Source organism: Strix aluco, chromosome 16, assembly GCF_031877795.1.
Source record: "Strix aluco isolate bStrAlu1 chromosome 16, bStrAlu1.hap1, whole genome shotgun sequence".
NCBI classification, from domain to species: Eukaryota; Metazoa; Chordata; class Aves; order Strigiformes; family Strigidae; genus Strix; species Strix aluco.
The window spans coordinates 17,937,786-17,953,437 of record NC_133946.1 but is presented as its reverse complement, the minus strand read 5'-3'; the positions used below and the strand labels follow the sequence as shown (position 1 = coordinate 17,953,437).

The 15,652-nt window shown below is 43.5% G+C and overlaps 1 protein-coding gene across 3 annotated transcripts; it reads left to right on the top strand.

The window, feature by feature from the left end:
- Positions 1-1,339: 1,339 nt before the first annotated feature.
- On the top strand, positions 1,340-14,618 carry MRPL23 (mitochondrial ribosomal protein L23). 3 transcript variants are annotated; one of them, XR_012625373.1, is made up of 6 exons: positions 1,340-1,439; positions 1,538-1,660; positions 2,517-2,599; positions 4,470-4,543; positions 12,396-12,734; positions 14,527-14,618. XR_012625373.1 is itself a non-coding variant. In XM_074841773.1 (5 exons), exons 1-5 carry the CDS (start codon positions 1,414-1,416, stop codon positions 12,558-12,560), a joined length of 471 nt encoding a protein of 156 aa, XP_074697874.1. In that variant the 5' UTR covers positions 1,340-1,413; the 3' UTR covers positions 12,561-12,744. The 3 variants fall into 3 exon arrangements, 1 of the variants encoding a protein (XP_074697874.1); XR_012625374.1 differs by lacking the exon at positions 14,527-14,618 and adding an exon at positions 9,959-10,175 and having other exon boundaries at positions 12,396-12,526; XM_074841773.1 differs by lacking the exon at positions 14,527-14,618 and having other exon boundaries at positions 12,396-12,744.
- The last annotated feature ends 1,034 nt before the right edge of the window (positions 14,619-15,652 follow it).

The following is a 15,652-nucleotide window of genomic DNA, read 5'->3' as shown; positions in this document are numbered from 1 at the left end:
GACCCAGGACTGGGGGCCTGTTTTGCAGCCACCATACAGGCAATCAACAAAAGCTGAATGTTCTGGGGGAGCTCATAATCTGGGTGCCAAACGTAGTTGCAATTGACTTAAAAGCTTGAGTGATGAAGGAAATCAAAGAATCAGGAATAAAGCAACAAATCCATAGAAATGGTAGCTTTAAGCACACAGCATTTCTTAAATGCAGACAAGTCACAGTGCAATATAGAGGATGATTCATTCAAATATTAAATTAAAATGTTTATTGAGGCAGTTACCCTACATATAATGTTAAAGCCCAATACTGACATGTGAATTATTTGGTTATTCAGTGTAGATGTCAAAACACAAATGGCAGTTAGTGCATTTGGGATGCGAGCTATTCTGTGGGGCCTCTTGTCGTTGCCAACCCTTGAAATGCTATCTTGGAGGGAAATCTACCAGAAATGGTGGTTCTCCTGCCTGTTACCAAACTTCTGGCTGTTTCTGGTGCCTATGTTCACACTCTGGCTCTTAGTGCATGCTGTGGCATCACATGAGAGTGGTTTAGGTGGGAAGACACCTTCAAACATCATCTAGTCCACCCCCCCTGCCATGGGCAGGGACACCTTCCACTAGCCCAGGTTGCTCAAAGCCCCGTCCAACCTGGCCTTGAACCCTTCCAGGGAGGGGGCAGCCACAGCTTCTCTGGGCAACCTGTGCCAGTGTCCCACCACACCTCGTCTTCCTTATGCCCAATCTAAACCTCCTCTCTTTCAGTTTAAAACCGTTGCCCCTTGTCCTGTCACAACAGGCCCTGGTAAAAAGTCTCTCTCTGTCTTTCTTATAAGCGCCCTTTATATATGGAAAGGCTGCAATGGGGTCTCCCTGGAGCCTTCTCTTCTCCAGCTGAACACCCCCAGCTCTCTCAGCCTGTCCTCACAGGGGAGGTGTCCCAGCTCTCCCACCATTTCCGTGGCCTCCTCTGCACCCGCTCTAACAGGCCCAGGCCTGTCTTGTGCTGGGGACCCCCGAGCTGGACACAGCACCGCTGCTGGGGTCTCACCAGAGCAGAGTAGAGGAGAAGAGTCACCTCCCTCCTGTAGCCCCGAGGAAAAGACCGTGTGAAATGCAGCCGCCGCTGCAAAGCCCCACGGAGGCGCCATTTTGCAGGTGCTTCCCCCAGCCTAGCACGGCCTTGCGTCCCCCCCTCAGGCTGCGTCCCCCCGCCCTCAGTGAGCCCCGGGGCGGGCTGTGGCTGTGGGGGGCAGCCGTGAGGAGGAGCGGGGCCGCCGGGCTGCGGGGCTCAGACCCGACCCCCCCCCCGCCCAGCGCCGCCCCGCCGCGCTCCTCCGCTCCAGCAGGGGGCGAGAGCGGCCATCGCCGCCCCACCGGGGCCGCTCTGGTGTCGCGCCGCTTCCGGGCCGGGCCTGGGCCATGGCGACGGGCGCCAGGAAGGCCGTGTGAGCGGGCCGGGCCGCGGCGGGGGGAGCCGGGCGGGCGCGGTGGGGCGGCGGTGTGGGGGTGCGGTCAGTGAGTGAGCGGCGTCGTGTCCCCGCAGGTACCCGCTGTTCCAGCTGGGCGGCCCCCAGCTGCGGATCTTCCGGCCCAACTTCTTCATGCTGGCGGTGCGGCCCGGCGTGCCGCAGCCCGAGGACACCGTCCAGTTCCGCGTCTCCATGGAGTGAGTGCGGGGACGGCGGGGGACGGGGCACGGCCTGGCATAGCCCCCCCCCCCGCTGCGGGAGCCGTCGCGGGTGTGGGCCTGCCCGCGGCAGGGGCCCGGGGGTGCAGAGGGGCCCCCGCTGCACCCTGAGCGCACGCCCTCCCCCCTGCCACAGGTCCCGGCCCGCTGCCGCCTGTCGCCTCCTGGGCTGCAGCTTGTCCTGTTAGCTGAGGGGGTGGGAAGGCGAAGTGCCAGATAGCGCCCTTTGGGCTGGGGGAAGGGGCTTCTGCCTCAGGGAGACCTTTTAGAGGGCTGCGAGAGCACTAATTTAAGTACGAGCTTTGCTTGGCTCCTCTTCCCGAGTGTTAGTGAGGCTCAGCCTTCCCAAGGACGGGCTTAGGAAGAAGGAAGTGCTTATGAAAATGATCCAGAGGAAACAAGGTGATGTCCAGGTGTTTGTCCCTTTCAACCTGACCGGTCTGGTTGCACACACTAAAGCCCACAAGTGGCAGGCCCTGAAAAGATTAGAAACTGCTCTTCAGAAGATTAGAAAGGGTTTTCAGCTCAGGTAGTGAGAAAGCCTACACACTCTTGCTGAATAGAGAATATATGTGGGGTTTTCACTGTTGAGGCTACAGAGGATAAAATATTTGTCATTGTTACAGTTTATGGATAATGAATTTCTGTAGCAGCGTGTGATCTATGTTGAGTTTATACTTTTGTGCAGTAAAGCTACCTTGGTTAAAAGGAGAAGATGTATTTATTCCAGAGTATCAGCCAGTCTGTAAATACTCTGGTTCTTTTTTTTTTTTTTTTTAATTTATTTAAAAATTTATACTTCTTTCTTTCCCCAAAATGTTTTTGCATTGCCTAGAATGACAAAAGTGGATATCAAGAATTACCTTGAAAAAATATACAATGTGCCAGTAGCTGCTGTAAGGACCAGGATACAGCATGGTAAGTACATTTGAATAATCCAAAGGGACGAATACAAGATCCCGGCGCAGCCATAATAGACTTTTCCTATCAAAAGGTCCATTAGATTTCAACAATCTTTGGTTCCAGGTGCTTAGCTGGTGGTGTCTGTCAGCATACTTGTTTATTTGTCCCCCTGCACCATTTCATATTTGAATGCTTTGATTAGATTATGACATAAATTTAGTTTTAAAAAGCAAAATGTGAATTTAAAAAGCTGTATCATCTTGACAGTTATCTAGCTTGTGCTGTATGCTTTTGTAGTTGGTACTGTTGCTCCTTGAAGACCAGTGGGTGTGTCACTTCAGAAGGAAGTGCTTCATGTGTTTTAATAAAATTAATAATTAAACTTAATTTCAGCCATAGCCTTTTTTAAAAAAAATGTGTGAGTTGAGATTACCTGTCACACACACAGAGGAGGTGTTATGGTCTAACAAAAGGCAAAGTTTGTAGAGCAAAGAAAAGTATTCTGCTAGACCGGTAGATAATGTCAGTAAAACATCTTGACAAGCTTCCAATTTTTTATCACCGGTCGTTATCACATTTCTGCTACAGACTTAGTATGCTTCCACTCATGATGTTTCTCCTCTGTGCCACCCCTGCAAAAAAAGCCCCACCAAAAACTCAACATAAAACCAACCCAAGAGAAAAAGAAAAAACATCCCTAGTTTCAGTTATGCTGAACTTGGACTTGGAGCAGAGGGATCCATCTCTAACTGAAATAAGCTAAATTTATATAATGTCGCCTTTACATATGAATGCTTCCTTCCCCAGAGCTTCTCTGCAGTTTGGATGCAGTGCAAAGTCAGGAATATAATTTTTGTGTTATTTACCTTTTTGATCACCAGGCAGTGCGTTAGTCAAATGGAGAGTGACTTGTTGGTTAGGACATCTTTGATGCCAGAGTTTTTCATGCAGTGACTCTAGCAAAGGAGTTGATTGATGTGTTTATAATGGTAAGAGTAGTGATGATTTTTAAAAAGGGATAGGAAAAAAGAGCTGTAATAGTGAAAAATGGAGAATGAAAGAAAAAGGTTCAAAATAAGGTTGTAAAACTCAGAACATATGAAAGAAGAAGAAGAAAATGGAAAGATAATCTGTAATATGCTTATGTGAAAAACAGAATTAGATAAAGTCTTAACTACCAAACACATGCAGTTCCAAACAGCACTGAAAGATATTCATGCTTGTCCTTATAACCATTTCATCCCCCACTGCTAGTGGAAGTGATGGTAGTATGTCTGTATTCAGTGATACAAGAGGAAGGGGGGTTAGAGTGTCTAATAATTTGAGAGCTTTAATGTCTGCCTAACATGCAGGGAATAAATTGAACTTCCCACTCAGTTGTGACCAGCAGTCACCCCTTCAGCTAAGAAGGTTGAGGTGCTTTGGTTTTTTTGGATGTGGAGTCTAATTTCCTGGTGTATAAACAGTAGATCCAGCTCATTAGCTGCATAGTAAAAATTGACAAGTTTGAAGCTGGTTAGTGGTCATTTCCTCCTTGTGTTCCTGAAGCTGTTGATGTTGGGAGGACAGTTTATTGCTCCTGACCCCCCCTGGTTCAGGAGACTTATCTCCTTCTTTGCAAACTTTTTTTGTGTGTGACGTGATGGCACAGTGACTGTCGGCAACCTGAGTCTGATGATGCCTCAGTTCCCTACTTGTAAATGAGGACAGTAGTGTCTACCAATTTCAGTACATTTTAGTAATTGTGATGCTGTGCTGGTACTAAAGAAAGAGTATTCCTCTTAACAATAAATCAGAACCAGTAAAGTCCCTCCTTCAGCTTGACCTTGCTTTGGGGAACTTGGAAGTCCTGGGAAATAAAAGGTGGGACTCTCCATTTTTGCAGGTGCAAACAACAAGAGGAATCACAGGAATCAGAGAGAGAAGAAGCCAGATTACAAGGTTGCCTATGTACAGCTGGTGAGTTAACATGGATGCTTGTGGGGAAAGAGGAAGGGACTGTTAACCAGCCAAGCTAGAAGTAGTGTTCAGTGAATTGTCTGTTTGGCTGAATATTTCTGCCAGTCCTCCAATAATGACTTTTTTTAAAATATGTTCCAAAATGTTTAAAGAGATTTAAATGACTTAGTCAGAAAATCAAATTCACACAGATGGTTAGTTTTCAAGTCCTGTATTTGTTTGAGGTCTGTGTGTAAGTTATGGTCTGATGTCATACGGTGCTGCTTCGCCAGTGAGTTTCATGCTGACCCTGTACTCTGTGTGCTGGAAGGTTCACGATTTGTGTGGTTGATTGCTGAAATGTCCAGTAAATGAAAGAATATATTGTAAGGGTAGGGAACTTCTTATTAAAGCTTTTTGGATTTCATAGAAGACTAAGGCATATTCCTTGGAGAGCTTTTAGTCATGTCTAACAAGCCTGCTTTGTGGCTAAATTGGGTTCTGAAACATGTGTTGGTTGCCCAGTGGAAAAGGAGCTTCATGCCCTTACAAGTTTCTTTCATAGCAGGAACATATTACAGTTTAGACTTCTCTTGGGCTTACCTGTCTCTATCTAAAAAAGAAATGCAACCAGTGACAGAAAACCCCCTCACATACCAAAATTACATTAAAGGAGTGCTATTTATGGTTGTAAAACCATAAGCTCAAAATTGCAGTTGGCAACACCACCTCAGTGTTACTCCATCCTGGGACAAGGATTCAGTGTGGGGGGAACACTGTGATCTTAAAGACTGCATGAAACTTCATATAGACTCGGGGTCAAACGAAAGAGGCACAGGCAACGGGAAATCTGATGATTATTCTTTTTTTTTTTTTAAATTTTCAAAGTTTAAATGTGCTTAGAAGTTTTTCCTCCAAGACCCTTCTGGCAAGGGGATTGGAAAGAAAACTGAGTAGAGTGTGTTCTTCTACACAGCCCTTACCTTTAAAAGAACAGTATAAAGTACCATGTTAATAGAAAGTAATAGAGTTGTATTTAGATGAGGTCTAACCTTGATTTACTCTGCTGAAGTTAATGGCAACCTCATCTCCTTGAGGATTTTGCATTTCGATGGCTAAAAAGCACATTCCTTTTTCAAGGAAGAGTCTCTGCTTTGGTGGGCAAATTCTCTCTCCTGGGTTGTCTGTGCTAGGTTTTTGTCTGCAAGAGATCAGGTATGGACGATCATTAAGAGGAGTGATGATGTATCTTACAAGTTGCTTTCTTTGAGTGTTGTTCCTTAGTAGTTAATGGCAGGCACTTTCAGATGTCACAGCCTCTTGCTAGAGACTTCTTTGCTTTTAGAAACTTGTTTTCCAAGGTTGGAGACATGGATCCAAAGACATGGATCTTTAGTGAACTGTGGTCAGTTCTCAAATACTATTTCACTGTGTTTAACACAGTCTTGTGTCTCTTGTCTGCTGAGTTGAGAAGGAGGTAGTTTGCAACCCATAGATACTAGGGGGGAAGGAGTGGGAAGCACAATGCTGCTGCTCTGTGGAGCAAGCCACTCATATAAGGCAGTGCGTTTGTGCATATATTTCACATAAAACCTCTGAACCTAGAGTAGTTGCCATTACCTTAAGGGTAGCTCCGTGGTGGAGTGAAGAATTACCCAAACGAGCTTGGTGCTGGAGGCAGTCGCACAGCAGCAACTCTGGTCATTTTGTCAGCTGGGCAGTGCACCCAGCCCTGGGGTGCTGTGGCTGAGGACTGCTCTTGGTACAGGAGACAGCAAGTGTCCCCTACTGCATCACTCTATACTATAGTATCATCACAAGTTTTTAAAGAATGCCATGTTTTCCATCTGTCCCGTGGAAGGGATGAGGGGACCACCTTTTGGTCTCAAGTGAGGGAATCCTGACCATTTACTAAACTCTTGTCAGTGAAGCTTGGTCTGTGTATTTTCACCTCACCTCATTCCTGGTCTCTTTGCTCTCCTTTTTTCTGTTGTTGTTGGTGTCTGTTAATTCCTTTAACATTTAGGTTTGTCCGTCCTTTTTTTTTTTTTTTCTCCCCTTCTCTTTTTCCTTTTGTTCTTTGCTTTTCATCACTAGCTCTGATGTCTCAGACAATGAGCTCCCAGTTCTGTGTTCACACCAGCCTTAAACAGTGGGTGAGGCCAGAAACCCAGTGTCATTTCTGAAACTGAAGGTTTTGCCTTCATTCTCATTCATGCTGTGCTTCAGGCCGTAACAGGCCCCATGCAGTCCATTGTTAATATCTGCCTAATTTAGGAAAGTCTTTGGTAACCACTGTAAAATCCTTATTTTCATGAGAATTAGTTTGCATCTGCCGTGAGTCAGAGTAGCTGGGCTTTCCCACCATTTTTACCAGCTGTGTTTTCTCTCATTAATCCAGTTTCAAGTTAAAACTGCTTATGACTGGAAAAAGAAGGATGTGTTTTTGGAAGGTCTTGGGTTGATCTTTCCATTGCCCACTAGGTGGAAGTATTGCTCTTCCCAGCGTGACTTGCTAGCAGCTGTGGTGTAGTTCACCTGAATGAAATTGAGTATATTCTCATGATCAGTTAGGCTTCGCTGCTTCAAAAAACATCACCTTATGTGTCCCAGCGCAGCGTACCTATCCATTAACTTACTGCAAGTGTCTCAGAGGTGGAAGGTGTATGAAGTCATAGTCAACATACCCTTAGGTGTCAGATTAGTGCCCCAGCTGTTCCACATGTAAGAATTGTTGTCCTTTCTTTTCCAAATACTATTTCTTGGAGATTCAGAGCTGTTTACTTTATTCTCAGGCTGTAACTGGACAAATACATGATCTGTCCAAGCATAATATTTTCACACTAAAAAAATACCTCAAATCATAGAAGGTTGTGGATCAACAATATCTTGCCATTCCAGAGCCTGCCTGTCTTTTTTCCCCTTTTGGAATGTGGTGAGAAAGGTTTAAGTTAGAGACTTACAGCCCTGGGTATCAAATGCTACTTTTTTACACTTATTTTTTTAATTAAAAACAAGGCGATACAGCTTTGCAGAGTAGATAAAATGAATGTAATACAGCAACCTTTCTTCTTACTCCAATGCAGTTATAATTATCCTAATGTTATTTAAAATGAAAAAAAGAAAAGAAAGCCAGTGGGAAACTTTACAGTTGCATCAACATCAGGGAAATTAAAAAAAAACAACAACATCCCCTCCTCCTCCTTCACTGTTCTCAGTGGTTTAGCTCAACAGGTGTTAGCACCCGTGGGAGCACAACTGTAGACAAGCCTCTGGAATCTAGACCTATTTTTAATTAAACCTGTTTTGAGAAATCTAATGTAGATGGCTGTAAAAAGGAGTCTGACCTTGTCAACATTAGGACTAACACCTATTTAGCTGCATGAATGATGGCGCCGGTGGGAACGTTTTTGCAAATGCTTTCTCCTCAAACCCTGTTTAGAGTGTCCAGTACATTGATAGTAATTAACCCATTTGCACATCAGATGTGACAATGGCTTTCTTTTGACATGTAGCGAATTCAGAGGAAGGTTGGATGCTCTGTAGTCTGTGTCATTCCTGTATAGATTTTTGAAGTTGTTTTCCGTGCTGTTTTGACATGGGTTTTAACATCAGATGTTACCACTGCAATAGTAGGAGAATTGTTCAAATGCAGTGGATTATTTAAACTTAGTTGCATTTGCTGCTACTGCTGGACCGAATCCCGTGCTGCTTGGAGTCCAACATTTTTTTAGTTAACGATACTATAAACATCACTTTTCTCCTGATTCTGAGGGACAGTAGTAAGTGCTTCAATTATCTAAATAATCAGAAGATCTCACAGTTGTTTACGTGATCAGTGTTTGCTGCGTCATTCCTACACAATAATATCTGTGCTGACCTTCCATTCCTAAACTTTTCAAGGGACGCAAAGGTCAGAGAACTATAAGTGAGTTTGTGACAGATAATCCTTCCAGCAATTTTCTGACAAGAGGCTCAGCGGTGGAAGGGCTAACACTTGACTTCATAGACCTAATTATGGTCACTTAACCTCTCATTAAAATGAATGGAGGCAATTTGTACCACTCTGTGTGGTAACTCCTTCTACAGACTTGGAGAACAAGGTGTGTTTTCACTCTTTCTAAAGTCTTGAAATCTAAGAGGAAAATAATGTTTGGTGCTTAGATCACCTTTTATCTTGAAGGATGTTAGCATTTAACAGCTGAACCCTCATCAGGCCTTTTATATAGATCAGTTTTACATTAGGGTAATGCTGAAGTGAAGATTAGAGTTCTGCAGGAGCAGAAGTTTAATGGGTCCCATTTTTGTTACCTAAACACTGGCCCACACATCTCACTTGTACATAACCTTAGAATTTGTAGGAAAAAGGGAGGTTTCTGGGAAGACCCTAAATTGAGAATAGCAATGTGTAAAATCATCACGTTGCCTTTATTTTTTAGGTGTTTCAATACCACCTCTCTCTGACTTGCCTTATTTGGTTTTTCTTTTTTTTGGACATTGTAAGGGCTCACTTAAATGTAAGAACATGTGGTGGTAGAGCTTATCCTGACAAATTCCAGAGTATCAGGGTATCGCCTCACATTGGTGAAGAAATTATTTTGCTGGCAGTGCAGCACTCGGTTCCAAGACAGGCTAAATTATGTGAGCAAAATGGGTTTTTTGCCACTGTCCCTCTTTTTTATGGGAATTTTTTTTAGTTCAGCTATCAGGTAAAAAGATGTTCTTATTTTCTCCCCCTTTTAACTAAGGTAATTTCTAAAGGAGGACCAAGCCATAGCTTTTTTTAGAGCTTATTTTGACTTGTGTGAATTTCAATAATTCAGTAATTAGAAGGATGACCTTGGTTAAATGGCTTGCAAAAGGTAAAACAATGAACAAATATAAGGTTTATGAATAAGCCAAAACTTTGCTTTCTGGTTGAATATGCCAGCATTTCATGTTCTAGCAGTTTGCAAACCAGATAAAGCCCTGATGAACTTGGTAGAAGTTTAGTCTTTTGCTTTATTTCAGTTAGGATTTCATTCTGAGGGTGTATTTGTCATATGCTTGTCAAATGGTTGCTGTGTAGAAGGGAAAACTTTTACAAAGAAAAAGTGTAAGGAAAAGCAGCACTGCGTAAAGGAGTGATGGTCCCTTCATTCCTTTGGTAGGCATTTTTTTGAGAAGGTGGCATATGAGCTTGAACCTCAGTAGCCTCTGGCATCGTGTGGAAGATGCACTGAATGTAAATATGCCTGGACAGACTCACAGTCCTTTATGTAAGTTGATGCCTTTTTGTATTTTTGAAATTTTGAAATACCCAAGATACAGGCTTCTTCTGAAAACTAGCTACTGAGCATGCACAACAGCTATTTTTCATACAGCTTTCATCACACCAGAGTCTTACAGTGCAGTATTACTGCATAGTATTGTTACTTAAGATTTATCAACCTCCAGTTCTCAGGGTGTAATGTCTTGGCTGTTTCGAATCGTGTCTGGCTGCCAGCCAAAATCAGAATTTCTTCACAAAGCAAGAGGTGGAAAGAGCCAACTTGTCTGTGCTGATTTTGATTTATTAGAAGACTCCAGATACAGATTGACATTTTCAGCTCAATATTTGACTTTCACCAGCCTTGAAATGGGAACCGTGAGCACTTTGATAAACAGCTGAAAGGTTTGTCTGGTTTTGCTACAGCCTCTGTGCATATCTTTCTTTTTTGTTTTTTTCCCTCCTTTTAAAATAATAACTGTTTTGCAATGCTTAGTGAATTACCATGGATGTTGTTAGTATGCTTTAGGGACAGCTTTCCTTCATTCTCCAATAAGGGAAGTGCATTGGTCCTGGAAGCATACCAGAATGGAAGTGCTGCATAACAAGAACAGTCCCTTACTACACTGTTACCAATATAAATACTTCTCAAATTTTCAGTGTAGGTGGTATGCCTACCATGTTAGCCTGAATTGTTTTCTGACTTGTTTAACTAAAATGGCTTCCTCTCCAGGGCAGACGAGTCCTTAGAATTGGCCCTGTCTGTTCTATAGGTACCATGGGGCTGAGTGACCCACCCGCAGTGCAGTTGAATCACAGTAATTTTTTGTAATATAAACAAATTCTTTTCCAAATGCTTCAGTGTGCTAAAATCTTGGGCAGCGCTTGGCCTCAAGGGTGCTTGCTGCTGATCCTACTACAGGAAGAGTTTCAGTAGGCTACAGCTTTGGGATTGCTCAAGGACCTTGATAAGGCCAGTTTCTGTGCCTCGAAATGGAACGACTCTTTCTTTGTCATAGCACAGCTATTATAAGCATACCTGTTGGTAATTTAAAGGTACAAAAGAGTTGAAACCCCAGAGTATACACTGTGGAAAGGAAAACCTTGATTTGTTCCAGTTCATCTTATCCAGCCTAGAATCAAGGAAAGAGCAATGTACACAGCAGCTCCCTTGTTGTTTTTGTAGTATGGTCAGGCTTTTAGGAAACCCCCAAGAAGTATGTAGTACAAAAACAACCAGAGCATTGCTGGGTATGAGTTGATATTTCCTAGATTCTAGTCTGGATAAGCTCAACTGGGATAAGCCATGTTTTTTCTTTCCAAAGTGTATGCTTGAGGTTTAAATTCTTTCACACCTGTAAATTACCCGGTTTAGTGTATATGGCTAAATGAAACATAGCACACATTCAGCTGGGTCAGGGACATGGTGATGGTTTTTTTGGATTTAATTATGTCACATTTCTGATCCCAAAATGTATAGGTAGCTGTGTTGTGGAAGGCTCCTTTCATGTCCTTTGTGGAACCATTTCATAACCGGGCCTCTTGTTTGATTATATTTATTGCACAAATGTAAAGAATAGCTAATCTGAAAAAAACAAACTGTTTTCATTTGAAGTGATTAAATGCTTTTGTTGAGATTTCTGTATGTGGTATTCTGCCAATGAAGTTAATGTATGGTAACGTTTGTAAGTATTTTGGAGAGTAATTTTAAAGTTACAAGCTATCAGTTACGAGTTTTATTATGCAAAGTCCCATACAGAATGGAAGGGCTGATGTTGTTGAGTTTAATGAAGTCGTGCTTAGTGCAAACACCACTAAAAAGTAAGTAGGTAATGTTAATGGGATAGAACATTTCCACAGAATAATGGTTTCCTGCTGTTAGATAAAAACCAGAGACCAAGCAAATGTTTATTTTCCAAGTGGGAGACATAGATCTGATGATGATGTTTCACTAAAATGACTTGTCTGTTAGGCAGAATGACTGATGCAGATGTAATCACTTTAATCTCATTAGTGATGTATTAGACAGATTGTTCCCACTGTAATTGTTTTACACTATAGTCTTTATTCCTGTTGATAAGAGACCTCTGATATCTGTTATTCTGTATTCCCACATTACACCCTGCAATAACAGCTGCTAGAACTGCTCTCTTATCCTGAGCTGAGATCTAAACAACTATAACCACTGCTCATATCCTGAGTTTAACGTAAGGAATGCCTGCTCCACCATGTATTTCCCCGGTGGTGTTACTTTAACAGAATCACTTATTTTCCTCATCTTGCTTTTACTGTATGACTCATACAACATCTCAGAGCTGGTTCAAAGTCTTTGAAGAGGTGTCCATCTCCTGACCATTCAGCTGTTAAAAAAAAAAAAAAAAATGTCAGTGTCTTAATTAGCACACAAAAGAGGAAAGGCTGAAAATTAGCTTTTTTGGGGTGGGTTGGGGGGAGTGGGGGATATATGTGTATCTTGGGGAGAGGGGTGGAAAGAGATCTTGGGAGGTTAAGAGGTACCATTTTACACTAGCTGAAACTTCAGGGTGGTCTTTCATTGTAAGTATATGCATCATAGCTACTGCAGAAAGGCTGGAATGTCTCTCTGACCGTTTGTTTTCTCTTTAGGGCCAAGGACAAACCTTTCAGTTTCCCAACCTATTTCCAGAGAAAGAACAAGACACAGAAACTCGCTCTTTTGAGGACTTCAAGAATAAATATATGGAGAGAGAGAAGCAGAGGCAGAAAGGTGACCCCAGACGAGATGGAGTCCCTGATTGGTTTGGACTTTGATGCAACAAGCCAGCTGCCTTTCTTTAGGCTCAGAGGGATTTTGATCAGCAGAACTTGCACTCTTCCCTTCTTGTAATGACTGAATGCTTATTCTTGAGCAGCCCTTGCTAGCATGTCTTTTTTCCTGGCTGTTTGTGCACGACTACAACAAAATGGCCCTAAAGAAATAAAAAGGTAAAATAAATCTGACTACATCAGGTCTTTTCTGTGAACTTGTGGACCGTTTCTAAAATGTGGAATTGCTTGTTGTTGCTTCTGACTCTTAGGGTGTCACTGTGCTTACCTTCTTCCTGCTTCTGTGGGTTGTTTTGAGTAGAAGTAGGAGTCATTTCATTTCCCAGGGTAGGCATAGTTTGCATTGAATAGAATGTATAGAAGTCAAGATAAGTCAGTCAGAGGTGGGCATGAAGGTGTAGATAACTGGACTATAGGCTCAGGACACGGGGTTCCCTTATTGTCAGTGATTGTGTCCTCTATCCTGTGCGCTGCCTTCCTTGCAGAGTGACCCCTCCTTTCCCGGAGATGTGTGCCTGATCTTAACTCCACTCCTTTTGTGGTTGTATGGCATTTTGGAGACGGGGTTTCTAGGATAGGCTTGTGACCGGGCAGGTGTGCATTTGATCCCCAGAAGCATCAAGGAACAGACAGAGGTGCTGCACAGTCTCTGCCTGCTGTTGTGCAGTGCAGGTAGTTGCCTTCTGTGGCCAGCCTGCCCCAGGAATGTTTACTGGCACAGTTGTGCTAGTATTCCTTCCCCTGTCCGCAGCTACCTTGCAGTGCTGGCAGGAGTCCTGTGTGGACACAGTTGTATTGGCATAGCAATGCTCCTGCCAGTGTAGGCTGTTTTGTGCTCAGGACTAATAAAAAGACTCTTTCTACTTTTTCTGGTGCAAGTCTGTCTCCCTCCAAGTTGCTGATGCCAGGGCAGTGGTAGAGCTTTTCTAGGCCTTCAGGGCTGCCACGTTCAGGTTTTTAATTTCTTGGCTCTATGGCTGTTTCTCCATGCTCTGATGAGGATATTTCCTCTTTTCCTTTGTCAAGTAATGTGCTCTGCTGTTGTGTCAGAAGTGGGGGCGAAAAGGAGGGCTAAGAAGGGCTTCACCACAGATAGACAAGGATGTATATTTGCAGGCCATTGGCTGTAACACCAGCACATGCAGGGTTAAATGTATGGCTGATGTTTCCCCAGCTTTTGAATTCTGCCTCTTGGAGCAATTGGCAGGGTAGTGAATGAGCCCATGCCTTGAACGCTTCTACCCGGGTGCTCTCCTTTATTGTTCTGTGTCTGAACTTCTTGTTTGGACAGCTAGCAAGATGTTTACAAGGAAACAGCTGTTCCCCAGAGAGGCAATCCAAGTAGGATTTTACGCACCCCCTTCTGTTCATTAGTCACCTCTTTCCCCCTGCTACTTCCCTTCTACACGACAGTCCATCTCCTCCTGTGGTTTGTTGCTTACAATCCCGGTGACTCTCCCACCCCCCTCTTTGTCCAGTTTCCAAGGGGGATTGTGCATGATGATCTAAGTTAGCTGGTGCTTAAACAGAGAGATGCTCTCAGAGAGGAGGGAGATAAGGGAGGATTTGCTACTCCCAGCCTGCCAGCAGAGTTACAATAGTAGATGTGGAAAAATACTGACTTCACTGAAAACAGTTTGTATGTTTGGCATATCTGCAAAGCCAACACTTCCAGAGTTTTGTAGTGACATGTGAAACTCCAGGTTAAATCAGGAGCTGGCCTGCAGCTTTGAAGTAGGACAACTGAATTTGTCTAGATGCAAGGGTCTCTCCTCTGCTGTACACAGCCTCCCTCCCCACCCTGTCTTTTTTTAAATATATTTTTTTAAAGAGGCTGTTTCTCAAACTCCCAGCTCAGTATGGAGCTGATCCCTATTGGGGCTGGGGCTTTCTTCCTACAATATATATTACGGATTTTCTTCACTTTCCTTTGTGGTCACCTCCAATGTAGGTTCACTCCATCTTCTTCACCGTGGTGAAGATAAATTGAAAAGATCTTACCTTCCGAACTGGTTGGTCGGCCTTGAGCAAGCAGACAGTCAGGTATGTGATAGTTCTGAATAAAAGAGGCTGTATTCATGTGTTAGGTGTAACAGCAAGAGATATATTACCCATCAACCTCTCTGCCTTCCCTGTTATGGTCCTCAGGAGAGGCTGCAGTCACCAGCTTCTGTACTGGCATTGAGGACCCAAGCTGAGAGGAGTTTATTTGCAGTTCCAAATATGCTCTAGGCTGAGTGAGTATCAAAAGCTCCTGGGTAGGTCTACCATGCTTTGCTGCTCTGATTTCTTCGTGGATGATTAATTTCCAGCTCATGTTCAAGACAGGTTTCTGTCTGGAGTGCCACAAAAGGGAGGAAATAGAGAGACGAGTATACATGTATCTATATGAAGTTGCTGCAACCAAATTCTGGCAGATACTCAAGCTGTTTAAGAGAGCAATGTTACCAGCTACCTCTAAGATTTGAGAGTATTCCTGTCAAATTAAGGTAAGATTAAAAAAAAAAAAAAATTCAAAGCCGCTGACCCACCATTAATTTCCTTTAATGCTCCTGATTGCCATGGAATTGGGGTTAAAAGAATCTTGAGCCTTTCCCAGTCCCTTGTTGCCCAGCGTTTCTGAGGAAGTGCCAGTGTTTAATACGATGTGGTGCTTCACTGCTTCACAAATCCCCCAAACAGGTAGGCTGGAAGATAATGGAGATGATACTTGAATATGAAGGTAGAGGTTGTATCATGTGCGAGAGGGAAGTACTGCAAATGTGTGGTGAAACAAGGAGAAGGACTCAGAATTATGTAGTTTTGTTCACTGAACTGTATCCTTCTAGCACATCCTGATGTTTATTTTGGGTGATGCAAGGGATCAGCAGATCCTATGAGGTCACATCTAGCCCTGCTATCAGAGGTGTCGAGCTGTCCTTGGCTGTGTTAGCAGCCATACCTGTGGCCAAGGATTTGGATATACGTATGAATAACTTCTCCAAGGACCAAAGTAATGACTTGGTTGAAGAGGCTGATGTTCGCTGAGGTGCAGGAGAAGCCACGTTGCGCACTTGGCGTGCATACCTCTGCAGCTG

Excerpts from the sequence above, each read along its gene's own strand:
- MRPL23 (XM_074841773.1), top strand. The coding sequence starts at position 1,414 with ATGGCGACGGGCGCCAGGAAGGCCGT. Across the intron at positions 2,600-4,469 it reads AAGGACCAGGATACAGCATG|GTGCAAACAACAAGAGGAAT; the intron begins GTAAGTACATTT and ends CCATTTTTGCAG. Across the intron at positions 4,544-12,395 it reads AGGTTGCCTATGTACAGCTG|GGCCAAGGACAAACCTTTCA; the intron begins GTGAGTTAACAT and ends TTTTCTCTTTAG.